This window comes from Lissotriton vulgaris, chromosome 4_1 (genome assembly GCF_964263255.1).
Source record: "Lissotriton vulgaris chromosome 4_1, aLisVul1.2, whole genome shotgun sequence".
Lineage (NCBI taxonomy): Eukaryota > Metazoa > Chordata > Amphibia > Caudata > Salamandridae > Lissotriton > Lissotriton vulgaris.
The window spans coordinates 920,673,296-920,701,005 of NC_141691.1; the positions used below are offsets into that span (position 1 = coordinate 920,673,296).

The 27,710-nt window shown below is 45.2% G+C and overlaps 1 protein-coding gene across 1 annotated transcript in view; it reads left to right on the forward strand.

Annotated features, from left to right (window-relative positions):
* The window catches only part of SYCP2L (synaptonemal complex protein 2 like), a 1,791,741-nt gene that overhangs the window by 895,769 nt on the left and 868,262 nt on the right, over window positions 1–27,710 (forward strand). Inside the window, exon 21 of the mRNA XM_086966882.1 lies at window positions 25,970–26,027. Coding sequence (XP_086823008.1) covers window positions 25,970–26,027 — 58 coding nt within the window. The remainder of the gene's footprint in view (window positions 1–25,969; window positions 26,028–27,710) is intronic.

Sequence of the window (27,710 nt, forward strand, 5' to 3'; positions counted from 1 at the left end):
CCCCTTTGCAGTGCCTTGTATGACCCCCCCGTGAGGCCACAAGGAGTCCTCTCTACTTCCCCCGAGGATAAAGAAGGTGCTGGTATTAGGATGGGCTTAAGTAGAAGGCCTTCTTGACCCAGTATTGCCCCCACAGGAGCAGACCAGGAAGTTTTATGGAAGTAGCCAGTTATGGCTGGTTGAGCTTTATAACAGAGATGCTGTAAATGTCTGGACCCACTATATGATCTCCTTAATCTACTTGTATGCCTTGGAGATGAGGAGAGTTCACTGCCCGAGCGTAATTTTTTTGCAGACATCTCGCACCAGCGTACTTGAATGACAAAATGGAGCAGACCTCTCTCCTCCGCTCGGAATGCTTGCTGGAAAATAATCTCCAGCTATGGCTTCCTCTCTTCAATGAGCCTGCTAAGGATGGAGGCAACAGTCCCAGCAGCTGGGCAGAGGTGGACAGAGGTGAAAAAGAACAGAACAGAAAGAACAAAAAGAGAGAGCCCAGAAACTTCAGGTGTAACAGGATTGAGGGGCTTACACTCAAAGCTTCTTAAAATACAAGTGGTGGTAAGGACCCAAGTATGAGAGCACCAGACAGCCTCCAGGCCTCCAGGCCGCTTATATAGAAGATGTGGGTTCAAGCAAGCAGGTTAACCAAGCTAAGAACAGCTGCTTCAGATTCCCTGAACCCCCAGCTCTCTACTGTTGGCAAACACAGGCTCGTGAGGCAAATAGAGTAGGGACTGCCTTCCGTGCCTTCAATTTGACCAGGGCCACCACACGCGTTCCGTTGGTCCGGGCAGGAAGAAGACAATAATGGGGGCAGGAAGGAACCAAATCCCGGAGTCTCTTGAGTTTGCGCTGAGTTGAATTTGTGTTGTCCTGCAACGCTTCGTTGATCCAAGAGGATGAACAGTCCCCAACTGTCCCGCAGATTAGAGGTCCACAGACCGTGCCCGGACCACACTCCGAAGCTGCTCTTGCTTCGAGAGTACGCAGGAAATTCCGGTCTGGAACCTCCTGATTCTCCAGACTCTCTCACACATAGTCTGATCGGTAATCAGGATACAGGAGTCGGGGCTAACTGTCAGGTGGTTAAGCAAATCAATAATGATACAGTACAGTTAGGGAGGAGTGGAACAAAACGCCCAACCTTGTGCGTTCCCCCCCCCCCCCAGTTCCTCTGCTTTCCTCTTGCTCCTCGGCACCTGAAACCACGCACAATTCAGGGGCACAAGCTGCTCCAAATCCCCAGCTGCGCCGGCACCCAGAGCAGAAAGATGCCTGTGAGTCGCTGCAAATTCACAGGAGCCAAAGCGAACGAAAAGCCTCCCCATCTCGCAACAGAATTAAGCTGTACCTTAAGGAGATTGGTGGTATTTGGCGATGGTAAATGTGAAAGTAGCAGTTAAAAGCAGGCGAGGAGCAGCAGCGTTCTCCACCTCCGCTCGTCTGCTGCTGCTCGCAATCTCACACGCAGCGTCAGGCAGCAAGTCACAAGTCCCGGACTGGAGTCTTTCTGTGCTATCTGTGATCTTCAGAGCAGGCCTTCCTCTAGGCTCCTAGGTGCACACACACTTACAGAGTCCTCAGCACAGTCATTTGTTTGAAAAATACCCTGCTAAGGAGGTAGGGGCGAGGTAGGGGCAAAAGCGAGGAGCACTGCTATGCCTGAATTGCTCCAAATTTGTCCCACTCCTCTCGAGCACCACTCCGCTCTGCTTCCTGATTCGCCTCTCCTTGTTCACTGGCTCAAGCTACCAGCTCTCCGCCAGCAGCCAGCCTCCAGCAAGCCGCCCACCGAACGTCGGCCTCAAGTGACCAGGCACCCAGGGAACCGGCCCAGCAGACCCAGCAACCAGGCGGCAATCTCGGCATCTCGGGGGGCCGGCGGCAGCTCACACCCCCCTGGTGGCGGCTCCCTGGTCCTCACAGTATCGCGTTGCCGCTTTGCAGCTCGCTCGCAGCTCAAGCAGGCACCGCCTCCTCCACAGGTGTGTGTTTGCCAATATTTTTTGGTATGTTTGATGAATCTATTCAAAATTTTCAAAACTAACGGGGCACTCCGGTCAGCACCTGTCTTCAAAGTCTAGGGGCGGTTTGCTCAGCAGGGGCCAAGAAAAAAGGGGGGCCCCAAAAATGTTTTCTCCATATTAATTTCTATAGGGAACATTTGTTGCAGCTACAGCCCGAACTGCTGAATGGATTTACACCAAATTTGGCAGAAACGTAGATCTTGGTCTAGAGCGCACTCTTTGCTTCAAATGGTGTAAATCCATTCAGTAGTTCATGAGAAATTTATATATAAAAAATATCTGGTGATGCACGGTGGATACGCAAACCCTCCCGATCACGAGCTTGACTCGGATTGGCTGCCTACACTTCAACTGTATACCAGAATAAGCTGCTCCCAGTCTTTGTGTTACTAGTGTGAGTGCAGTGTTTAAATTTTGAGTGCTAGCATCTCACAAAAAGTGAAGGACTGGTCTCACACACCACCAGGTGTCATGCTTCACTATTGACCAGTCCTCGCCCTCTAAAAACTTGGTTTGATAGAGGGCGGGCATACACCTGACGACAGGGATGCACTTCTAAACTAAGTGGGGGCCCAAAGAAAAATAAAGAGTGAGTTAAAAGGTCATTATTAGTGTCAGCTTAAATTTAATAGTGCCGATATCCATATGGTGTTAAATGAAAGTGTTCGGTGTCATGGGGATATTTGTGTCCCCCCCAACGCTGTGAAATAGGTCAACATGTTTCTGCCTGTAGGCCCATGTGGGTCTGCTGCATTCTTCAGGACCATGTGATAACAGGCTCTGCTCTTACCAAAATATGGCCAGAGGGTTCCACTTAGTGTGGTTTAAGCGATCACACTCCACTCTGAGATGGCTATATCTTTATTGCCTGAAAGAAAAAACCAAGTCCATAAACCAATAACACTGTCACATGACTAGAATACACATTAATAAAATAAGCCATAATCACCATGGTTCTAGCGTGAGTGGCTAATAGTGCAGCAGTCAGGTGAAGAATAATCTGTGCACCATGTTTAGGAGAAATAATCCCCAGTGAGCTTACCCTGGGATGAGGTCAGAATGGCCCCATAGGAGGGAAGTGGCAGGTGAACCCTTTGGGTCCAAGAACTAGAAAGATGTGAGGGAAAAAACTGAAAATCACTGTTACAGGCCCCTGGAGGCCTGTTGCAAGGTTCAGACTTTTTTCTCTCTGTGCCCTTTAAAAAAACGAACATGTGCCCTGTAGGGAGAAAAAAACATCCAGCACCACACTCATACTCTTACTGTTCAGTGTCGTGATCTCCGCCTCTATGCCTAGGTCTGCATGCCTCCGTTCCTTGCTGGTAAAGTGAGTGAGGTAAGTGACTCGTTTTATAGTCTCAGCCGCCGGTGTTAATAAGATAAATGAGGTAATTAAAACCGCCACTCAAGGCACCTGTATCAATCAATCAATCAATGACATTTATAGAGCGCACTACATACCCGTAGGGTCTCAAGGCGCTGGGGTGGGGGGGGGGTGCCGCTACTGCTCGAACAGCCAGGTCTTCAGCTTCTTCCTGAAGGAGAGGTGGTCTTGGGTCAGGCGCAGGCCGGTTGGGAGGGAGTTCCAGGTCTTGGCGGCCAGGTAGGAGAAGGACCTTCCTCCTGTAGTCGCTCTTCGGATGCGGGGGACGGCGGCGAGGGCGTGGTTGGCTGATCGGAGGTGGCGTTTGGGAGCGTAGAAGTTGATTCGGCTGTTGAGGTAGCTCAGGCCTTGGTCGTGTAGGGCTTTGTGTGCGTGGGTGAGGAGGCGGAAGGTGATTCTTTTGTTGACGGGGAGCCAGTGAAGGTCTCTCAGATGTCCGGAGATGTGGCTGGTTCGTGGGATGTCGAGGATGAGTCTGGCTGAGGCGTTCTGGATCCGCTGGAGTCTCTTCTGGAGCTTGGCGTCTACGTAATGCTGATGGTAAATCCTTGTGAACTGCCTGGCCGCCAAAATATGGTCCCAGGAACTGCCTCCATGTTTGAATAAATGCGTGTAGTAAGTGATCTTACCGTGGACATGCGTAGTAGGAACGTCCAGTTGGCTGTAGGAGACGCGCATGCGCACCTGGATTCTGCCGGCGCATGTCTGTAAAAAGGCTTCATAGTAACGGAGGGTTAAAAAACCCCGTATAGTGCGATTTTGATGGAAAAGTAGCGGCATTGGAAAGAGAATTGTGGTCCATATTTAACCCCTAAATAGTGCATAGTTGTGATAACACTCAATCCCCATCCTCGTACATTTTCCATCCATTGCCATCTGCAACTTAGTCATGCAAAAACCGGATTATATGTACAAGGGGGAGAGAAATGTGGGGGACGTTATAAGGGTTCCAGGATTCAAGGGTTGTTACTGTTATGTGTCAATGGTGACAATATGAGATTTGGTGACAATTAAATGAAAGGTTGAGGTGACCACAGGGTGTGTATATGTGCGACGTGATCAAGCCCAAAGGTCTGGGTGTTCTATTAGAACAGATGTAGGGATTTATAGCTCTCTATGTTTGTGGAGCTTCAACAAATGGCCTAATTGAGGCGTATTCAAATGGGGTAAAACAAAGGCCCCTATGGAAGGTCCCTGCTTACACTTCATACCAGGAAGTGTTGGCAGCCATCTTATGACTGGGTTGAAACAAGTCACAAGAAAAAAGGTGAAAAAAATAGGAAAGGGGGTAGGGTAGGAACACCCTGAATCCCTAGGCCTGCTCATGGGGTCCTGCAGGGACCCCAAGGGCCAACAAAAGCATTTACTTTTTGGGAGGGATTCGCATACTCCCTCCAAAAAAATACAATACAAATGAAGCGCAGTGTCCTGCCACCTCACCTGGATCTTTTTGATTAAAAAAAAAAGCATGGGGGGCCTCCTACCCCCCCCCCCTATGCTGCCCCAGCGACCACCACCTCCCCGGGGATTTCCTTAATTATGCTTTGGGGCCCTCGTGGGCCCCCCCAGGCCTGAGAGCCACCACCTCCCCAGGGCTTTAATCTTTAAATATGGGGGGCCTTGTGCCCCCCCTGCAGCACCAGGGCAATTTTATTTAATTAAGTGAGCACTCCCACACTGTCCCAGGGACCACAATTCCTCAGGGCATTGATTAAAAATACGGGAGTCTGAAGCGGACCCCCAGCCCTGGGGACCACTACCTCCCTAGGGCTTTAATTGTTTTGGGAGGGGGGCTGCGCAGCACTCCTCCAGGAGCCCTCCTTGGTCCTTGGGCATGAAAACTGCTCTTACTTCCATAAAGCAAAGCAGTATTGTTTTTGGATAAAGGGAGCTGCATGTCAGCAGCTCCCTTTGCCCAAAAGCAATGCTGGCTCCTGCAGGAGATGGGGAGCCGGCAGGCACTGCAGGCAAATTTGTGCTCCCCCTCGGACCCCAACCAGAGGCCAAGCCTTGGTGGATGGGGTCCCTGGGGACAAAATTGGCTTCGAGGTGGCCCAGCCGCCCCCCCTCCAGAATTTGAAAAAAAGAAAGGCTGGACAGGCCCCAGAAGACTAATCCCCTGGGGCCAAAAGTGGCCCAGGGAAGGGGGGGGGGCATGTGACCCCCCTTTAATAAATAACGTTTTTGCCATGCCATGGGGAATGGGGTCCCCGCGGCCAAAATCGGCATGGGGAGAGGGACCGAACAGTCCCCCTCCACTTTTAACAAAAACAAAGGCCAAACCCAGGGGATGGGGTCCCCGGGGCTGTGATCAGCCTCGGGAGGGGCGCTCCCCCCTCTTTTTTTAATTTTCTTTTTTTTAAAAGGGCTCAGGCCCCAGGGGTTGGAGTCCCCGTTGCCCAAAAGGCTCAAGGGAAGTGGGGCCATACAACCCCTTCCTAAAATAACAACATAAAAAAACGCCAACTTGCTGGAGGTCCTGCACCCTCCCTATTCCACTCTGCAAGTGCACCTCTTGGCGCGCCCTCGGTTGGTGGATTAAGTCCCCTTCAGTCCTAAGTGTTCGTAGGGGCCAATTAGGCCACCAGGTACCACCTGTAAGCCTCATAGACTGGGATTGCTGAGAGGTGGTAAGAGGCCACGCCCCTTTTTACATCACTCTGCAAATGCGCCTCTTGGCACCCTGTTGGTGGGGTGATGAGTTCCCCTTGTATCCAGATAACCTCAGGACTAAAGTGGGCTTCATCCCCCAAGCAGCAGTGCGCCAAGACGCGTGTTTGCTGAGTGGTATAAAAAGGGGGCATGGCCTTTGACCACTCTCAGCAATCCAACTGTGTAGAGCTTCCTAGAGGTAACAAGAGGGCTAGTTGGCCCCAGGAACCCTCAGGAAGGTAGGGGACATTATACCCCAACTAAGAGTGTGTCAGGAGGTGCATTTGCAGAGTGTTGGAGAAAGAGGGTGTGGCCTGTGTCCACCTTCTAGCAATCCCAATGTATGGGGCTTACTGGAGGTAACAGGCAGGCTAGTTGGCCCCTAAGGATCCCCAGCAGCGAAGGGGACTTCAATCCCCATCCAAGAGCACACCAAGGAGCAAGTTTGCAGAGTGGTTGGCGAAGGAAGCGTGGCCTGCCATGAGAACTTAGCAATCCTACTGTGTGGGACTTACTGGAGGTAATAGGAGGGGCAATTGGCCCCAAGGATGTCCCCATCACTCATGACATGGTCTGTGACATCACTCATGACATCACTCATGACTTCACGGATGACATCATCCAGTGACTGAGTGTTTCTAAAAAGTGTAAGAATGTTATATATATATGCCAAGGTGTACTGAAGAATGAGTGGGTGTATGAGTGTTTGAATGGATGATTTAGTGGCTGCGTGACTTACTGAATAAGTGAGTGATTAAACGTGTTTAAGTGAATGTGTAAGTCGTTGCATGTTGTTGGTGAGTAGGTACATGCATGTCTATATGGGTTATTGATTAAGTTGTTTGAGTACCTATATGAGTGCCTGAGTGGGTAGTGTGGGGATGTGCGACACCCTGCATGGATGTTTGGGTGGGTGAATCCCTGGGTGTATCGGTTCATGAGTCCATTTGGGAGGGGCTGTATGGGTGTGTGTGTGTGTATGGCTGTGTTGGTGAGTGAATGGATGTCTCAGTGGTATATGTGTGAGGAACGACATACATGAAAGGCAGTATGTGAGTGTTTGAGTATATAAGTGACTATATGCGAGAGTGGGTGATTGTGAGAGTGGCTGTATGGATGAGTGTTTGCCTACTTCAGTGATTGTAGAACAGAGTATGTGTTAGTGTCTGTATGAATAAGTGAGGTGGTTTGTGTATAACTGTAAAGGGTGAGTAAATGTCAATGTGATTAATTCTTTGGGTGATGACTAGGTGTGTGAGTAACTCTATGGGTGAGTGACAGTGTGTGTGTGTGTCTGTATGGGTGTATGAGTGAATCATCATTTTCTGTATTGATGAGTGACTATGTGTATGAGTGAGTGGATGTGTGTGTAGACCTATGAATCAGTGAGTGGGCATGTACTAACTGGTATTGGGGTGTCTGTGGTTTCGAAAATGGTAGTCTGTATTTTCGAGTGTGTGTATAAAAGGTTAAACTAGGGTGCGAGGAGGTGCATCAGATATTCAGTGTATGATGTCATCAGTGATGTCATTTGAGATGTCATCAGTGATATCACTCACCATGTCATGAGTGATGTAATATGTGATATCATCAGCAAGGAATTGTGGAGGCACGAGTGGCTGAATTTCTCTGGTTTTGTACAAGTGAAATGTCAGCCTAACTATGACCTCCCTGAAACCTCTGTTTTTCAGTGAATATCTAAGGTTTTTTAAATGCTAATACGAACTGTAATGTCCCTGAAACCTGTTTTTTTTTTCAATGAATTTCTAAGGTTTTTCAAATGCTAATTTCTAACTATGCCTACATAGGTAGGACTTGTACAGAAAGAGGAAGAAAGGTGAAGAAAGACGCCAGAAAGGTGCAGAAAGATTCAAGAGGTGCAGAAAGAGGCAAGAGAGATGCAGAAATAGGCACGAGAAGTGCAGAAAGAGGCAAGAGAAGTGCAAAAAGAAGCGAGAGGTACAGTAAGAAGCAAAAGAAGTGCAAAAATAAGCAACATAGGTGCAGAAAGAGGCAAGAGAAGTGATGAGAGGCAAGAGAGTTGCAGAAAGAAATGAGGTGCAGAAAAAGAGGCAAGTGAGGTGCAAAAAGAAGCAAGAAATACAGAAAAAAGCAACAGGTTCGGAACGAGGCAAGAGGGGTGCACACAGAGGTAAGAAGTGCAGAACAAAGCAACAGAGGTGCAGTAGGGGGCAAGTGAACTACAGAAAGGGGTGAGAAAGGTGGAAAAAAGCAAGCTAAATACAGAAAGAGGCAAGAGGGGTGCAGAAAGAAGCAAGAGGTGCTACAAAAGACAAGAGAAGTACAAAAAGAACCAATGGAGGTGCAAAAAATGGCAAGAGGGGTGCAGAAAGAGGCAAGTGAAGTTGGATTTAAGAATTTGCATAGCAAATGAATGCCTAAGGGCATCTAGGCGCTGTGCGGTATAGTGCCAGAAAAGTAGAAGAAAAATAGTAGAGATTAAGTTAGTGAAGAGCCAAGTTTTTAATGCCTTTCTGAAGGAGAGCAGTGTTGGGCTGTTTTTATGTCAGTCAGGAGTAAGTTTCCAGATTTCACTGTCCCCAGGATGATACTTCTTCCACCTCAGTGGGCTTTGTTGAATCTGGGGGTTTGTAAGAGTTTGCTCTGTGTAGATCTTAGATTTCTAATAGGTAAATACCAGGTTAGGTGTTGTTTCAGGTACTGAGAACCATTCCTATGCAATGCCTTGAAAGCTAGGCATAAGGATTTAAATTGAATACTTCATTCTAGTGGGAGCCAATACAGCTTTCTCACTCCATGGGACTTTGACTGGAATTTAGGAATATCCAGCAGCAATCTGGCTGCTGCCTTTTTCATACATTGCAGCTTAAGTAAATTCTGCTTTTGCAAGCCCATTTAGAGGGCATTTCCGTAGTCCAGTCTGGATAGGGATAATACTGTCAAGTGTTTTCACGAAATTTGGTGGTATGAAGGTACAAACTTTGCTAATTATGAATGAGTACGGATTTGTAGAGCGCTGGCTACCCGGAGGCATCCCAGCGCTTTTAGACCCATAATAGAGCAACCCACTCAGCAGAACAGGAAGGTCTTTAGCCGCTTTCTAAACACTAAATGATTGGGTTCAAGCCATAGGTTGTCGGGAAGTTGATTCCAGCTTTTTGCTGCATGAACTGTGAACCGGCGGCCACCTGTACGAGAGCACTTGACCCTCGGAACAGAGAGCAGATTGTGATGGTTGGATCTTAAAGCTCTGGACGATTGATAATGGCAGAAAAGAGGGCGCAGGATGGCTGGACTGTTGTTAGTTATTGACTTGTGGGCCATACACATGGCTTTAAACCCGATCCTTTCCTGCAACGGTAACCAATGCAAAGATCGCACAGCAGCCTTAGCCGAGCCATGTCTCGTTACCTCAAGGAGCATACGGGCTGCACAGTTCTGGACGAACTGAAGTATCTTAATAGTGCCTAAAGGTGCACCCAGATATACCGCATTCGCGTAGTCCAGTCGAGAGAGAGTCAGGGACTGAACAAGGATCCTTATCGCCTCGAACGGAAGAAGGGTCAGCACCTTCCTTAAGATCCTCAAAAGGCCATAGCAAGTCGAGGCGACCTTACGTGCCTGAACTTGAAAGCCCAGAGTGGGGTCAAGCCAAACCCCCAGACTCTTGATTTGGTTCTTCAGAGTAGGAGAGGGGCCCAGACACCTCGGCCACCAAAAATCAAGATTAATGGGGGACTTATATCCCAGCAACATGATCTCGGTTTTTGATCCGTTGAGCTTTAGAAAGGAGGCATCCATCCATTCGAGAACCTTGGTAAGACAAGGGGACAGATTGTTAGTCCCAGACTCCACAGCATCCACCCTAGCAAGGGAAACCACCAACTGCGTGTCATCGGCGTTGGTGGCCAATTGGATTCCACAGGGAAAAACCACATCTTTAGAATAAAAAAAGACAGTAGAGGAAAGATTGCTGATCTGGTGTTTAAAGGTTATATTGTCGAATATATTGCCTAGATTCTTCACCTTCTTGACTGGGACAGTAAATTCTCCCAAACCAGCTGTACACCACCTATGTGACCAAAAGGAAGTGTCAGAACCCAGCAGAAGTACCTTCATCTTGCCCCTATTCAACTTTAGGCAGTTTGTGCTCACCCACTGATTCACATGGGACATAAAGCTGTTAAACCAGTCTGCTGTTTCCTCCATATAGCTAGAGATTGACACCACTAACTGGATGTTATCCGCATAGGATATCACAGAGAAGCAAAACTGCCTGAATATTTCAGCAAATGGTGCAGAAAGAAGCAACAGAGGTGCAGAAAGAGGAAAGAGGGATGAAGACAGAGGCAAGGGAAGTGTAGAAAGAGAGCAGAGGGGTGCAGGAAAAGGCAATAGGGGTGCAGAAATAAGCAAGAGTGCTGCAGAATAAACCAACAGAGGTGCAGAGAGAGACAAGAGGGGTGCAGAGAGAGGCGAGAGAGGCAAGAGGGGTGCAGAAAGAGGCAAGACAACTGCAGAAAGAGGCAAGAGGTACAGAAAGAGGTAAGAGGGATGCAGAAAGAGACAAGAGCGGTACAGAAAGAGGCAGAAGGGCAGAAAGTGGCAAGTGAGGTACAGAAACAGGCAAGAGGGGTGCAGAATGAACCAACAGAGCTGCAGAAAGAGGCAACAGAGGCACAGAAAGAGGCAACAGAGGCACAGAAAGAGGCAACAGAAGCACAGAAAGAGGCAAGAGGGGTGCAGAAAGAGGAAACTGGTACAGACAGAGGCAGGGGAGGTGTAGAAAGAGTGAAGAGGGATGCAGAAAAAGGCAAGAGTGGTGCAGAATAAAAGAACAGGTTCAGAAAGAGGCGAGGGGGATGCAGAAAAAGGCAAGAAGTGCAGAAAGAAGCAACAGAGGTATACAAAGAGGCAAGAGGGGTGCAGAAAGAGGCAAGAGATCTGCAGAAAGAGGCAAGAGGTGCTGAAAGAGGGAAGAAGGATGCAGAAAGAGGCAAGAGGGGAGCAGAAAGGGGCAAGAGTTTTGCCAAAAGAAGCAAGAGAGGCGGGAAAAAGCAAGCAACGTTCAGAAAGAGCCAAGCGCAGCGCAGAAAGAGGCAAGCACAGTGCAGAAAGAGGAAAAAGGGGTATAGAAAGAGAACCAACGGAGGTGCAAGAGGGGTGCAGAAAGAGGCTAGAGAAGTTTGATTTGAGAATTTGTATGGATTTGAATATGAAAATTTGTAAAGCGAATGAAGGCCCAAGGGCATTTAGGTGCTGTGCGGTAAGGTGCCAAAAGAGGAGAAAAAAGTAGAGATTTAGTTAGTGAGGAGCCACGTTTTTATTGCCTTTTTGAAGGAGAGCACTGTTGGGCTGTTTTTTATGTCAGTCAGGAGTAAGGTTCAAGATTTCACTGTCCCCAGGAAAAAGCTTCTTCCATCCCAGCAAGCTTTGTTGAATCTGGGGGTTTGTAAGAGTTTGCTCTGTTAAGATCCTGGATTTCTAACTGGTAAATACCAGGTTAGGTGTTGTTTCAGGTACTAAGGACTATTCCCATGCAATGCCTTGAATGCTAGGCATAAGGATTTAAATGTTATACTTCATTCTACTGGGAGCCAATGCAGCTTTCTCAATCCATGGGAGATTGACTGGAATTTATGAATATCCAGCAGCAATCTGGCTGCTGCATTTTTCAGACATTGCAGTTTAAGTGAATGCTGCTTTTGCAAGCCCATATAGAGGGCATTTCCAAAGTGAAGTCTGGACAGGGTTAATACTGTCACAAGTGTTTTAGAGGAATTTGGTGGTATGAAGGTACAAACTCTGCTAATTATCTAGAGAAAAAAAGACAGTAGAGGAAAGATTGCTGATCTGGTGTTTAAAGGTTATATTGTTGAATAAGATGCCTAGATTCTTCATCTTCTTGACTGGGACATGACATTCTCTCAAACCAGCTGCCCACCACCTATGTGACCAAAAGGAAGTGTCAGAACCCAGCAGAAGTACCTCCGTCTTGCCTCCATTCAACTTTAGGCAGTTCGCGCTCATCCACGGATTCACCTGGTCCATACAGCAGTTTAACCGGTCTGCTGTTTCCTCCACATTGCTAGAGATTGATACTACTAACTGGATGCCGTCAGCATCGGATATCACAGATAAGCCAAACTGCCTGAATATTTCAGCCAAGGGTGCAGAAAGAAGCAACAGAGAGGTACAGAAAGAGGCAAGAGAGGTGTAAAAAGAGGAAACTGGTGCAGACAGAGGCAATGGATGTGTAGAAAAATAGAAGAGGCTTGCAAAAAAAGGCAAGAGGTGTGCAGAAGTAAGCAAGAGAGGTGCAGAATAAACCAACAGAGGTGCAGAAAGAGGCAAGAGGGGTACAGAAAGAAGCAACAGAGGTACAGAAAGAGGCATGAGGGGTACGGAAAGTGGCAAAAGAGGTGCAGAAAAAGGAAACTGGTGCAGAGAGAGGCAAGGTAGGTGTAGAAAGAGAAGAGAGGTTCAGAAAGAGGCGAGAGCGGTGCATAAAGAGGTAGGAACTACAGAAAGAGGGTAGAGAACTACAGAACGAGGCAAGAGGGATGCAGAAAGAGGCATGGGAGGTGGAAAAAAAGCAAGCAAAGTACAGAAAGAGGCAAGAGTTACAAAATGAGGCAGAAGTGCAGAAAGAGGCAAGTGAGGTACAGAAACAGGCAAGAGGGGTGCACAAATAACCAAGAGAGGTGCTGAAAGAAGCAACACAGGTGAAGGAGGCAAGAGAACTACAGAAAGAGGCAATAGAGTTGCAGAAATAGGTGAGAGGTGCGGAAAGAAGAAAGAAGGGAAGCAAGAGAGGCGGAAAAAAGCAAGCGTAGTTCAGAAAGAAGCAACAGAAATGCAGAAAGAGGCAAGAGGGGTGCAGAAAAGGGCAAGGGAGTGCAGAAGGAAGTAAGAGAAGTGCAGAAAGAACCAAGAGAAGTACAGAAAGAGGCAATAGCGGTACAGCAAGAGGCAAGAAAGGTGCGGAAAGAGCCAAGAGGGGTGCAGAAGGAGGCAAGAGGGTTACAGAAAGAAACAGAGGTTAAAAAACCATAGGGGTGCTGAAAAAAGCAAGAAAAGTGCAGAGAGGAGCAAGAGAGGTGTTGAAATGTGCAGAAGAAGTGTGGAAAGAGGCAAAAGATGTGCAGAAACAGGCAAGTGGGATACAGAAATAGCCATGAAAAGTGTTGAAAGAAGCAACAGAGGTGTAGCAGGAGAACTGCAGAATGAGGCAAGGGTGTTGCAGAATGAGGCAAGAGGTGCAGAAATAAAGAGGCAAGTGAGGTGCAAAAAGAAGCAAGAAGTACAGAAAGAAGCAACCGGGTTTCAGAACGAGGCAAGAGGTGTGCACACAGAAGTAAGAGAAGTGCAGAACGAAGCAACAGAGGTGCAGTAGGAGGCAAGAGAACTGCAGAAAGAGGCAAGAAAGGCGGAAAAAAGTGAGCTAAGTACAGAAAGAGGCAAGAGGGGTGCAGAAAGAAGCAAGAGAGGTGCAGAAAAAAGCAAGAGAAGTGCAAAAAGAACAAATGGAGGTGCAAAAAAAGGCAAGAGGGATGCAGAAAGAGGCAAGATAAGTTTGATTTGAGAATTTGTATAGATTTGATTTGAGAATTTGTGTTGCGAATGAATGCCTAAGTGCATCTAGGCGCTGTGAGGTAAAGTGCCAGAAGAGGAGAAAAAAGTAGAGATTTAGTTAACGAAAAGCCAAGGTTTTAATGCCTTTCTGAAGGAGAGCAGTGTTGGGCTGTTTTTCATGTCAGTCAGGAGTAAGTTTCCAGATTTCACTGTCCCCAGGATAAAGCTTCTTCTACCCCAGTGGGCTTTGTTGAATCTGGGGGTTTGTAAGAGTTTGCTCTGTGCTAGATCTTAGATTTATAATAGGTAAATACCAGGTTAGGTGCTGTTTCAGGTACTGAGAACATTCCTCTGCAATGACCTGAAAGCTAGGCATAAGGATTTACATTTTATACTTCATTCTAGTGGGAGCCAATACAGCTTTCTCAGTCCATGGGACTGGAATTTAGGAATATCCAGCAGCAATCTGGCTGCTGCATTTTTCAGACATTGCAGCTTAAGTAAATGCCGCTTTTGCAAGCCCATATAGAGGGCATTCCTTAGACCAGTCTGGACAGGGCTAATACTGTCAAGTGTTTTCACGAAATTTGGTGGTATGAAGGTACAAACTTTGCTAATTATCTTTAGAATAAAAAAGACAGTAGAGGAAAGATTGCTGATCTGGTGTTTAAGGGTTATATTGTCGTCGAATATATTGCCTCGATTCTTCACCTTCTTGACTGGGACAGTAAATTCTCCCACACCAGCTGTACACCACCTATGTGACCAAAAGAAAGTGTCAGAACCCAGAAGAAGTACCTTCATCTTGCCCCTTTCAACTTTAGGCAGTTTGTGCTCACCCACTGATTCACATGGGACATACAGCTGTTAAACCAGTCTGCTGTTTCCTCCATGTGGCTACAGATTGACACCACTAACTGGATGTTGTCCGCACAGGATATCACAGAGAAGCCAAACAGCCTGAATATTTCAGCAAAGGGTGCAGAAAGAAGCAACAGAGGTGCGGAAATAGGAAAGAGGAGTGCAGACAGAGGCAAGGGAAATATAGAAAGAGAGCAGAGGGGAACAGGAAAAGGCAAAAGGGGTGCGGAAATAAGCAAGAGTGCTTCAGAATAAACTAACAGAGGTGCAGAGAGAGGCATGAGGGGTGCAGAGAGAGGCATGAGGGGTGCAGAGAGAGGCATGAGGGGTGCAGAGAGAGGCAAGAGGGGTGCAGAGAGAGGCAAGAGGGGTGCAGAAAGAGGCAAGAGGGGTACAGAAAGCAACAGAGGTGCAGAAAGAGGCAAGAGAACTGCAGAAAGAGGCAAGAGGTACAGAAAGAGGCAAGAGGGGTGCAGAAAGAAACAAGAGCGGTACAGAAAGAGGCAGAAGTGCAGAAAGTGGCAAGTGAGGTGCTGAAACAGGCAATGGGGGTGCAGAATGAACCAACAGAGCTGCAGAAAGAGGTGAGAGGGATACAGAAAGAGGCAAGAGAAGTGCAGAAAGACGCAACAGAGGCACAGAAAGAGGCAAGAGGGGTGCAGAAAGAGGAAACAGGGGTGCAGACAGAGGCGGGGGGTGTAGAAAGAGTGAAGAGGATGCAGAAAAAGGCAAGAGGGGTACAGAATAAAAGAACAGGTTCAGAAGGAGGCGAGGGATGCAGAAAGAGGCAAGAAGTGCAGAAAGAAGCAACCGAGGTACAGAAAGAGGCAAGAGATCTGCAGAAAGAAGCAACAAAGGTGAAGAAAAAAGCAAGAGGGGTGCTGAAAGGCCGGAGATCTGCAGAAAGAAGCAACATAGGTGAAGAAAGAGGCAAGAGAACTGCAGAAAGAGGCAAGAGGTGCGGAAAGAGGGAAGAAGGATGCAGAAAGAAGCAAGAGTTTTGCAGAAAGAAGCAAGAGAGGCAGGAAAAAGCAAGCACATTTCAGAAAGAGGCAAGCGTGGTGCAGAAAGAGGAAAAAGGGGTATAGAAAGCGAACCAACGAAGGTGCAAAAAGAGGCAAGAGGGGTGCAGAAAGAGGCAAGAGAAGTTTGATTTGAGAATTTGTATGGATTTGATTGAAAATTTGTAAAGCGAATGAAGGCCCAAGGGCATTTAGGTGCTGTGCGGTAAGGTGCCAAACGAGGCAGTCAGGACTAAGGTTCAAGATTTCACTGTCCCCAGGAAAAAGCTTCTTCCATTCTAGCAAGCTTTGTTGGATCTGGGGGTTTGTAAGAGTTTGCTCTGTGAAGATCCTAGATTTTTAACTGGTAAATACTAGGTTAGGTGTTGTTTCATGTACTAAGGACCATTCCCATGCAATGCCTTGAATGCTAGGCATAAGGATTTAAATGTTATACTTCATTCTACTGGGAGCCAATGCAGCTTTCTCAGTCCATGGAAGATTGACTGGAATTTAGGAATATCCAGCAGCAATCTGGCTGCTGCATTTTTCAGACATTGCAGTTTAAGTGAATGCTGCTTTTGCAAGCCCATATAGAGGGCATTTCCAAAGTGAAGTCTGGACAGGGTTATACAGGCACAAGTGTTTTACAGGAATTTGGTGGTATGAAGGTACAAACTCTGCTAATTATCTTTAAAATAAAAAAGACAGTAGAGGAAAGATTGCTGATCTGGTGTTTAAAGGATATATTGTTGTCGAATATGATGCCTAGATTCTTCACCTTCTTGACTGGGACAGGACATTCTCTCAAACCAGCTGCCCACCACCTATGTGACCAAAAGGAAGTGTCAGAACCCAGCAGAAGTACCTCCGTCTTGCCTCCATTCAACTTTAGGCAGTTCGCGCTCATCCACTGATTCACCTGGTCCATACAGCAGTTAAATCAGTCTGCTGTTTCCTCCATATTGCTAGAGATTGATACTACTAACTGGATGCCGTCAGCATAGGATACCACAGAGAAGCCAAACTGCCTGTCTGTAGAAAGAGGAAACGGGTGCAGACAGAGGCAATGGAGGTGTAGAAAGATAGAAGAGGCATGCAGATAAAGGCAAGAGGTGTGCGGAAATAAGCACGAGCGGTGCAGAATAAACCAACAGAGGTGCAGAAAGCGGCAAGAGGGGTGCAGAAAGAAGCAACAGAGGTACAGAAAGAGGCAAGAGGGGTGTGGAAAGAGGCAAAAGAGGTGCAGAAAAAGCAAACGGGTGCAGACTGTGGCTAGGTTGGTGTAGAAAGAGAGGAGAGGTGCAGAAAGAGGCGAGAGGGGTGCAGAAAGAGGCAAAAGAACTGCAGAAAGAGGGAAGAGAACTGCAGAAAGAGGCAAAAGGGATGCAGAAGAGGCAAGGGCGGTGGAAAAAAGCAAGCAAAGTACAGAAAGAGGCAAGAGAGTTACAGAATGAGGCAGAAGTGCAGAAAGAGGCAAGTGAGATACAGAAACAGGCAAGAGGGGTGCAGAAATAACCAAGAGAAGTGCTGAAAGAAGCAACACAGGTAAAGGAGGCAAGAGCACAACAGAAAGAGGCAATAGAGTTGCAGAAATAGGTGAGAGGTGCAAAAAGAAGGGAGGCAAGAGGCGGTAAATAGAAAGCGTAGTTCAGAAAGAAGCAACAGAAATACAGAAAGAGGCAAGAGGGGTGCAGATAGAGGCAAGAGTGGTGCAGAAGGAAGCAAAAGAAGTGCAGAAAGAAGCTAGAGAAGTGCAGAAGGAGGCAATAGAGGTACAGCAAGAGGCAAGAAAGGTACAGAAAGAGGCAAGAGGGTTACAGAAAGAAGCAAGAGAGATGTAAAAAAACAATAGGGATGCTGAAAGAAGCAGGAAAAGTGCAGAGAGGGGCAAGAGAGGCACTGAAATGGGCAGACGAAGTGTGGAAAGAGGCAAAAGATGTGCAGAAACAGGCAAGAGGGTTACAGAAATAGCCAGAAAAAGTGCTGAAAGAAGCAACAGAGGTGCAGCAAGAGGCAAGAGAACTGCAGAATGAGGGAGGAGAGGTGGAGGAAAAGGGCTCCAGAAAGAAGCAAGAGGTGCAGAAAGAAGCAAGAGAAGTGTGGAAAGAAGCAACAGAGGTGCAGACAAAGGCAAAAGGGGTACAGAAAGAGTCAAGATAAGTGCAGAAAGAGGCAGGAGAAGTGCAGAAAGAGGCAAGAGGTGGCAAAAAGAAACAACAGTGGTTTGTGTATCATTAATACCAATTTAACACCTATATTTAGCAACAAGTAACAGGTGACCAATCCAGGTTTGCAAAGGGCCTTTCACCTGTCGCTGCATTTTGTTAACGTTTGAGCTAGAAACAAGGTGGTTTTTGTTCAAATCTACAGATTATGCAGCAGATAATGGATTATGTTGCAAATGTGGAAAATGTCTATTTATGCGATATTCTTGCAGCCAAACAGTCGCATAATTCTAGTGGCCCTGCTCATACCTCCGACTAGGTCCAGTTGTGCTCTTCAGTGGTTTATTTTTTTTGTTTCCTTGAAGTTATAGTTTAGCTTCTATGGAAACGAGGAAGACTAAGCCTGAGGTTACCACTCCACAACACAGACTACCATACCACATAATTACTCTCCATAACACATAATCCCACTCTACATAATTCTAATACACTAAATACCACATACTTTCTATCAATATAATTTCACTGTACAACATACCACATAATTCCATTACACACAACGTACATCCACTGTACTCCAAAAAACATTAGTATAAAACTTTTACATTTACAACGCCAATAGCTCTAACTCTCACAAATGTGAAACCTATTACATTGCAAATGATTCTTTAACTAGTAGTTGTGTTTGTAGAGTGGTGGAGAAAGGGGGCTGCGCCTCCATTCAGCGTTCAGGAATTCCACTGCATAGCACTTGCAGGAGGTACCAGGAGGGCTTCTTGGTTCCCCAAGTCCCTCAGGAGTAAAGTGGACTTCATCCCCATCCAGAAGTGTGCGAGGAGGTGCGTTTGCAGAGTGTTAGAGAAAGGGGTGTGGCCTCTGAAGACCTCTGAGCAATCCCACTGTGTGGGAGTTACTGGACCGAACAGGAGGGGTAAATGGCCTTGAAGGACATCTTTGGGGGACAACTACCCCTCCTATTACCCACCAGTAAGTCCCACACAGTAGGATTGCTAATACTCATAGCAGACTACGCCTCCTTTGACCACCACTCTGCAGACGTGCTCCCTAGCGCACTCTTGGATGAAGATTGAAGTCCCCTTCACTACTGAGGGTCCTTAGCGGCCAACAAACCTACATGTTACCTCCAGTTAGCCCGACACAGTGGGATTGCTGAGAGGTGGACACAGGCCACGCCCCTTTTCTCCACCACTCTGCAAACACACCTCCTGGTGCACTGCTGCTTGGGGGATGAAGTAGACTTCAGTCCTGAGGTCCTCAGGACACAAGGGGATCTGATCACCCCACCAGCAGTGTGCCAAGAGGCCCGTTTGCAGAGTGGTGTAAAAAGGGGCATGGCCTCCTACCACCTCTCAGCAATCCCACTGTGTAAGGCTTAATGGAGGTACCTTGTGGGCTAGTTGGCCCCTAAGGACCCTCGCCAGCGCAGGGGCCTTTATCCCTCAATCCAGGAGGTGCATTTACAGAGTGTTGCAGGGAGTAGGCGGGACCCCCAGTGAGTTGCCGGTTTCTTTCGTTTTTTATTTTAGGAAGGGTGATTGTGTGGCCCCCTTCCCTTGAACCTAAGCCATTTAAAAAAATAAAATAAATATATATATATATATATATATATATATATATATATATATATATATATATATATATAGAGAGAGAGAGTGAGAGAAAAAAAGAGAGGGGGTGGTCGGCCCCCCTCCCAAGGCCAATTACGGGTTCGGGGACCCCATCCCCTGGGGCTCGGCCTATATTTATTTATTTTGTTTAAAGGGGAGGGGCTGTGCTGCCCTCCCTCCCCAGGCTGATTTCGGCCCTAGGGACCCTATCCCCCAGGGCCCGGTGAAAACCTTTTTTTATGGAAGCGGGCTGCTTGGCCCCACTTCGTTGGGACAGTTTTCGCCCCGCAATCCCCTGGGGCCTGCCCTTATTTTAAAAAAGTTTTCATTTTTTTTATTAAAAAGGGGAGGGGGTCAAGTACCCCCCCTCTTGAGCCTTTTTCGTCCCTGGAATCCCCATCTCCCAGGGCATGGCCACTGTTTTGGGGACTACGGGGGATCCCCAATTCCCCTGCGGTCCCTGCCAGCTACCCGCCTCCTGCAGGAGCAGGCATTGCTTTTGGGCAAACGGAGCTAGAAACGTGTGGCTCCCTTTGCTCAGCAGCAAATTTGCTTCGCTTCATGGAAGCAAGAGCCGCTTTCCCACTCGCTCCTCAATGAAGTGAAGTAGAAGTTTGATATATGCAGGGCAGTTGTAGTGCTCCTGCCCTGGCATAGCAAACTGCAATGTCCCAGGGGTGGGCACCTCTGGACAATGCTGGAGCCGCCCCTAGGGGTTGGCAGTCCACAGGGCAATCTAGGGTGCCAGGAGTGGGGCCAAGCGCCCCCCATGCCAACAGATGTAATGCCCTGGGAGGAGGTGGTTCCCAGGACCAGGGGTCCGCTTTGGACCCTGCATATACATAATCTATGCCCAGGGGAGGTGGCTGTCCCCAGAGCTGGGGGATCGTGAGGCCCCCACATTTAAATTTAAAATTTTTAAAGCCCAAGGGAGGTGATGGGCAGGAGCCCCCCCACTTTTCTTTTAATTTTCTGCCCCGGGTAGATGGCTGTCCCCAGGGCTGTGGGGGGTTGTGTGCCCCCGCATATTACCATTATAAACAAAGCCCTGGGGAGATGGTGGTCCAGCCGGAAATATAAAATAAATAGTTTTGGTACTTGGGTTCCCTGTGGGACCCCCTAAGCAGACCTAGGGGGTCAGGGTGCCCCCTTTTCTTGCTTTTTTACAGTTTTTTCTGTATCTCGGTTCAACCGAGTCACAAAATAGCTGCCAACACTTCCTGGTTTGAAGTGTTGGCAAGCTCGTGAGGGTTTGCGGATCCACCGCGGGCACCAGATACTAAAATGTCAAAATGTATGAATTTTTCAGGAATTACTGAACGGATTTACACCATTTAAAGCAACAAGGGCACTCTTGACCAAGAGCTACCTTTCTACCAAATTTGGTGTAATTCTATTCAGCAGCTCAGATGAAGCTGTGACAAAAGTTTCCTATGGAAATTAACAGGAACAAAACACAATTTGGGACACTTTTTGCTTGACGAATCCCCCCGAAACTTTCATGACAGAAGCTGACCGGAACACCCCATTAGTTTTGAAGATTTGTCAAACGGCGCCAAAGATGTTGGAAAATAAAAAAACGCTTTCTTATTGAAACTAGGTCCTAACTATAATTACCTACTGGGGATATATATTTACATAGGGTTATCCCATTTGAAAAATAATCATCCGGCACTCCAAGGTACTGGCCACTCTGTAATTTATATTTTATGACGTTTTAACATCTAGGCGTTTCAGCAGTCTCACGCTGCCTTGTTCATGATGCCTGAGCCCCATATATTTTTCGTTAAAATACTCAATACAACAGTAGACATTAACGAGGGACTTCAATCACAGTGATCTACACACAGTCCTATTTTTCATGTAAAATGGCTGCCATCTTAGTACATGTTTTGTTTAAACCCATAATCATTTATGCACACAGTTCAAATTATTATTTGACCCTCGTAACATTGCTTTAACAGAAACGGATATATAAATGCCATTACAGTTCTTGCAATATTAATGGCTTGAACAGTAAATTAATCTGGATTAATATAATTTGCTGAAACATTGATTCCTTGCGTTTTAGTCCAGTATTTCTGTCCAGTATAATTACATCATTGTCCATGATTTTATTTTTTCTACCAGTTTCATATATTCGTTATTCGTGCAATTCATTGCGGAGTCAAAGTGCAAGTGCAAAACTCATTCAACAATTATTAAAGAGAATGCATTTTTTGACAGTGCTTATACAGTACAATTCTTCGTCGTAAATTGCTAACGCTGAAGTGCAAATCAATCAGTTCCCCTGACTGAAATTTACATATTTTTCTCCAGTACTTATTTAAAGTGCAAGTGCTTAAAAATATATTATATTATAACCCTTCAAGGAAATAAAAACCTCATATATTTAAAAATGTATGTAAAGGAGGAGACTACTTCTAAACACAAACAATATTTCTTACAAATATCCTGTCTAAATAAAGTGCAAGTGCTTTAGTACACAAGAAATGGTTAATTTCATCACCAATCTTGAACACGTGTCTACAGTCCACAACTACGGAAAGTGCAAGTGCTTCACAATATATTATTTTTCTAAAAACTAATATTTAGTCAAATACATATTTCATATACCTTCTGAAACACTTTAAAAAAATTCCAAATATCACAAACTACTACAGAAGTCTTGCATTACTTTTCCTATAAGCAAACTCTAGCACTCTTAATAGCCAAGAATTATATCCAAGAACTTTTTATCCCATTACATTCATCCGTGATATTAGCATTTTGGAGGATTGCTCTCGGGTAATATTTGTAGGTGACCTAAATGAAAAAATGGCCAATTCTGCTTATTTGTCTTTCGCAAATCTGGAAAAGGAGGAATCTTTGGCAATTCCTGAGGTAACGCTCCCTTAATAAAACACATATGCAGGGATTTTTACTCTTTGATTCCCTCAGAACATGTAAATTTGTGGTTCTGAATCAACAGATACTAAATGACATGTACGCATTGTTTTTCATCCCTTCATGGTCATTCCTCGATTATGATTGTTTCATATTAAATGTTCGGGGAGTGTTCTAATCTAAATGTGCAACTATCTGCTATGAGTGATCATTATATTTTGAGTATGAATGTTTGTAACGATGGAGGCCTCAGAGCCATGGAATTGCTTGAGGGGCCCCGTAATCTTCAATAAATCAAATGGGTACACTTTTTGGGCCTCTAGCAGTATAAAAGCCTCATGCTTCAAATGTCTGGTTATTATTAGTTTAAAGGGAATAAAGGGGATAGAAAGTAGTGATCCATTAATTTGGAAGAAAGATATGTTATTTATTTTTAAGCTTGGTGAATGAAGTTACACATTAAGCCATATATAAAAGCCAACCAGATCGTGAAGGAAGTAAATAAAGAAATAAATCCGCCAATAAGAAAACAGCTTGCCCATTTCTCTATCTCTAGACAAAGAGTAATTAGTCGTCTTGAATGTAAGAGGTCTAGATTGAAGGAACTAGAGCGGAGAAGGAAATGTGAAGTTAAATGGATTAATTTAAGAGAAGCTGCAGCCTCTAGTGATCTTGGAAAGTAATACTGCGATTTTAGTGAGTGCTCAAGCAATTCCCATTTTGAAGGTAGAGTGGAGACATTTTATGTCTACTTTTTATGTGGTAATCCTAGTGTCAGTAACGCCTTAGCCCTAAGAACAGACGTAGATCAGTACAAATTATATGGGCCTCCTTCAGCCCAGGAGTTTGGAGGACTAATAGAGATAGCTAGAACCTCAGGGGCAATGGGCCAGGACAAAATTCTGATTACTAATATTTAACAGGTTGCTAGACACTGGGCAGCTTTTTTGTGTCCTTTATTTGATTACTGCTATCTTTCAGGAAATGTCGCCCCGTATTTCTTGCCAAATTTGTAGCGTAAACTCTATAGCAGCTCTGTATACTTTAGGTTTGAGTTTGGCCTGCTGGCAACTTTCGTGACAGCCCTAGCATTGCTATTGTGGGGCAGTTAATGGTCGGCATGACTCGCATGAGGGGGTCATGCGGGGCGTAAATTTTAAAATAAATGTATGTTAGTGTTGGTCAGACTTAAATAGTGTTTGGCAAACTTTTAACGTCTGGTAAATTGTGTGTCCCCCTTAGAGATAATTCTGTACTGAGTCCATAGCTCATTTATGTATCGGACTTCTTAAACCTATGTATTGACATTCACTTGATTATGATGGAATTTGATTTTATTGTACTGTATTTCGTTCTTTTATGGTTGTTCTAACCGAAATAAAGATTTTGATGATGATGGTGATGATAAAATAAAACTTACCTTACCGGGTCCCCCACCGTCACCGCTCCTGGACGCGTACTGCGTTTTCCTGGTGCTTTCCTACTTTCCTGCCTCTGGCAGGAACAGGAAGCAGGCATCCTTCCTCCCCTCTCCTAAGCCAGTCACAACTCTACAATGGCAGCTTTGTGGTTGGTTCGGATGGCGCCCAGCTGGGCGCCTGTAAGGAGGCCATTTTCTCTATGTAGGCTGCATGCAGCCTACATAGAGAATATGCAAAGTGCACATGACTGGTTTGGTCGGCCCCAGAGGACAAACCAAACAGTCAGGGCCCACAGCATTGAGTAAACCACTACTCCCCGACCCCCCCACCCCCCAAACAGGGATACCATTCTGCTAAAATGGTATTTAAAATACCATTTTATGTTTCTGGGTCTCGCACTGTGAGAAAGCAGTGAGGCGACGCTCCTCCGCCCTAATGAAGAGCTGACCCTGTTGAGGTGGCGGAATTGCCTGCTTAGCGGGAAAGCGGGTCGGTTTGTGCTGCTTGGCAGCACGAAATGTTCTCGTTAAGACCACAAAAAAAGTTGTCTTTTGTTCCTTTTACAAGCTAGTTTTGATACAGGAAAGCTACTCTGTCTCACCTGAAATAACCCACGTGTGGTACGGAGGACTAGTTTGTTGTTGAGATTACATTTCTTTGCTACCTCTGCAGATAGTAGTAGGTGCCAGGAAGGCTGTCCCCAGGAAGGAGAGAATTTGCGATTTATGGGATCTGTATGTGCAAGGTCTAAATCATTTAATTTTTGCATGTCTCTCCCTGCACCCCGTCACTTTTTAAAACCGATATTTTAAAAATATAATGTGCAATCAGTATGAGAGGGATGTACATTTTTGTTTTTTCCTCCTAATGAGATGTCCTAAGTCAAAATTGTCACATTCTTTCAAAATTTCTTAAACCTGTATTAGTGATTATTGTATATTGTGCAGTGGAACTCTGTAGGTTAGGAAGTTTGATTGCGTTCGGCTAATTATGTAACCCTTATGAAGGAGAGTTTTTGGCAGTTTATGGATGGTTCTTGTTTGTTTTCACTTGAACACCTAGGGGATGGTGTGTATTTCGGTTCTGATGATGTGTAGCAAAGTATGGCTGTACTTTGCATAATGGTCTTTTCTCTTTGCAAGGGATTGCCTAAAAAACTTTTCCTTTTACATTGTTGTAGTGCTATTTAGCCTGGTTCCACTCTATTGATGATGTATATTGTCTCTAAGGAAGCTTTTTGAACAATGTCACTTTTTCTCTTAATATATGGGAATGTAATGTAGTTTTATGAAATGTTACATGTTGGGTTTGTGACTGTCTTTACAGTTTTTAATTGATTTATGTGTACAAATCATGCATACAAAACAATTGGTGGATTGAAAATGCAAATCATTTAAATGTCAGGATGCACTGGAATCTTTTGAAGGATAAAAAGTAACTGTAGATGTCGGCGTAATAATGTTACTAACCCAGCAACTTCTGAATTCTTACTCTTCAATAACCTTCCATTCTCATTACCACCCCATCCTCTCTTTCCAATCCTCTTCTGCATACCATCCCGAAAGGTAGTAGGGAACACTACTGAGGAGGAAAATGCAAAATGTTTGTGAGAAATTGGGTTGTTGGTTTAGGGGGGAGGGGGCCCTTCTCAAGTAACAGCCATAATCCTTTTCCGGGTTGAACCACAAAGTCACTAAATTAACCTGTGCTTAACTCTCTGGTAGCTTGGCACAAAAGCAGTCAGGCTTAACTTATAGGTAGTATGTAAATTATTTATGTGGAACACAAACAGTAATATAATGAGAACACAACACATAAAAAATCCCACTCCAAATTATAAAAAAAGAGTAAACTCTAATACTTTTTTTGACCCCCGAATGACAAAAATGCAATCAGTATAACCAAAGATATGCATTTTCAGCGATTTATGTGCAAATAGTGCCTAAAACCACAAAGCACCACTCGCGGTCATCTGGTGGTGTTAGACAAGGGAAAGCCGCAAGTTCAGGCCGACTGTGATTGAGCAGGGGCCGGATACAGGGACCAGGTTAGTCCTGCAGAAAAAGTTTCCTTCTCAAAAACTTGTTGCAAAGAGCCCCGTTTGCAGTGGAGGAGGCCAAGTGGAGCAGGGACAGCTTTGTGGGTAGCTGTCGCTGTACTGCAAATAGCAGGCTGGGCATCAGTCGTTGATGGAGCAGGGGAAAATCATTTATTGCAGCAGCTGCCTGTTGTTTTTCACCATGAAATGTTCTGTATTGCTGTGAACATCTTGACCAGCTTCTGTAACATAAGGCCTTGCACTTTTCTGGTGTGATACAATTATTTACTGATGTTTACACGAGTCAACCCTTGACCTAATCACACTTTGTTTTTATGTTCAGCAGTGACAAAGTGCAAATCTCTCCAGTTATTGAAGTTCTCGATGAACAATTCTCAAAGGTATGCTTGTCTCCAGTTAGTTTTTATTATAATTAAATAGTTTTTGCTGTATAAAGTATTGTTTTACAAAGAACATTAGGTGTGTGTGTATGTGTGTGGGTATGTATGTGTATATATACATATATATATATATATATATATATATATATATCAAAGTAGGTTATTAGAGGTTAAATTGGTGCACTGGAGTGCATTCAGAAGCCCTTATGATTAGTAGAGTGAAATGTTTTAATCAACATATTTCAGTTACAGCCTCTTGATCTCCATGGAGGGGTTGTTCTATTTGTGCATTGTTCCCTCAGAATCATCTCTGAAAGAAATACACACACCAAATTATTTTCGATTGGTTAATAGTTCTATGTACATTAGTAGTCCCTCATCCTGATTAAATCCTTTTGGAGCTATTGTTTTTAACGTAGTTTATAATCTGATTCTTGTTCATGTGTACAAACATTTTCCCTGGGGCCACAAAATATGGTCTGTGGTGTGACTGAGGACCGCATTGATGCCAGCGGGATGGGAGTGGGACTTTGTGGGCTGGGGGGTAAGGTGTGCATTGGGGAAGCGAAGTATGTACATACTGCCGTCAGTAAGTCATGGAGTTATTTTGAGGGTTTCAGTCCATACTGTCCTCTAAATTAATCCCCTAGTCTCCAGAAGAGTCATAGATTTGACAATACGATGATAAGCAGTATCTGAATGGCTATCCCTTTACCAGCCTTCTTTGCTTGCTATCCCTGCCTTGGGAAAGTCAAGTGTAAAAAAAGAAGTAACTTCCTTATTGAATTGGAATGAAATAGAATTGCACAATGTGAAACTAAAAAACCTACAATAAATCCCGCTTCCCCTCTTGACCAAATTGTGTGATCCTAGGCTATTATTTTATTTCACTTAGCCTCCTTTTTCTTCAGTTCACATGCAAGAACACCTTGAAATATACATGTTCAGGATATGCATGGTACACAACTTTCTAATTTGTTTGATTTAATATACTATAATGCTATCCATGTATAGTAGCCACCCAGAGGTTTCAACAGGACAACTGTCTTGCTTTAGTTTACTGTTGACATTGTTGTCAAGGTGGCAGGAGGCATGAATGTTTCTGATAATTTTTAAAAGCTATCACTTTAAATAATACTTCTAAATGCACTGGTACAATCGTATTTACTAAGGTGAAATGCTTCTGCATGTTAATGTAAAATCTTTTAACATTTTGAAGAGATTTTGCCATTTTAAACCTGTTTGTTGCAAGATCTGTTTAAAAATGAATGTTAAGAAAGTTAGGTGGTGCAGGATACCTTTTTTTCCTTCTGTTCTTTTATTTTGGTTATCACGTAAATAAACGCTTGCCTGTTTACTTACCATCCTTCTGAAAGCGCTCTCTTAGGCAAACAGCAGCTCAGGGCAGCTGTTCACCAAGGGGGCATGTGTGAAGGTCAGGAGGGCCTTACTTTGAGCATCACTGTTCTAGTTGGAGTTTTCTCTCACTTTCAACACTCTGCTCATGTTTCCTTATTGTTTTAAATAGATCCTTATTGTTTGCCAATCATGTTGTGCATTTTTGCTTCCCATTCCTTTTGTGTATTTTTGACAGTATTTTGCCATTATCATCTTTTCAAGTTGTCAAAGCATGCTTAAAATGAATCCTAGTGCTATGCAAACAAATGATGGAAGGAATGCTGA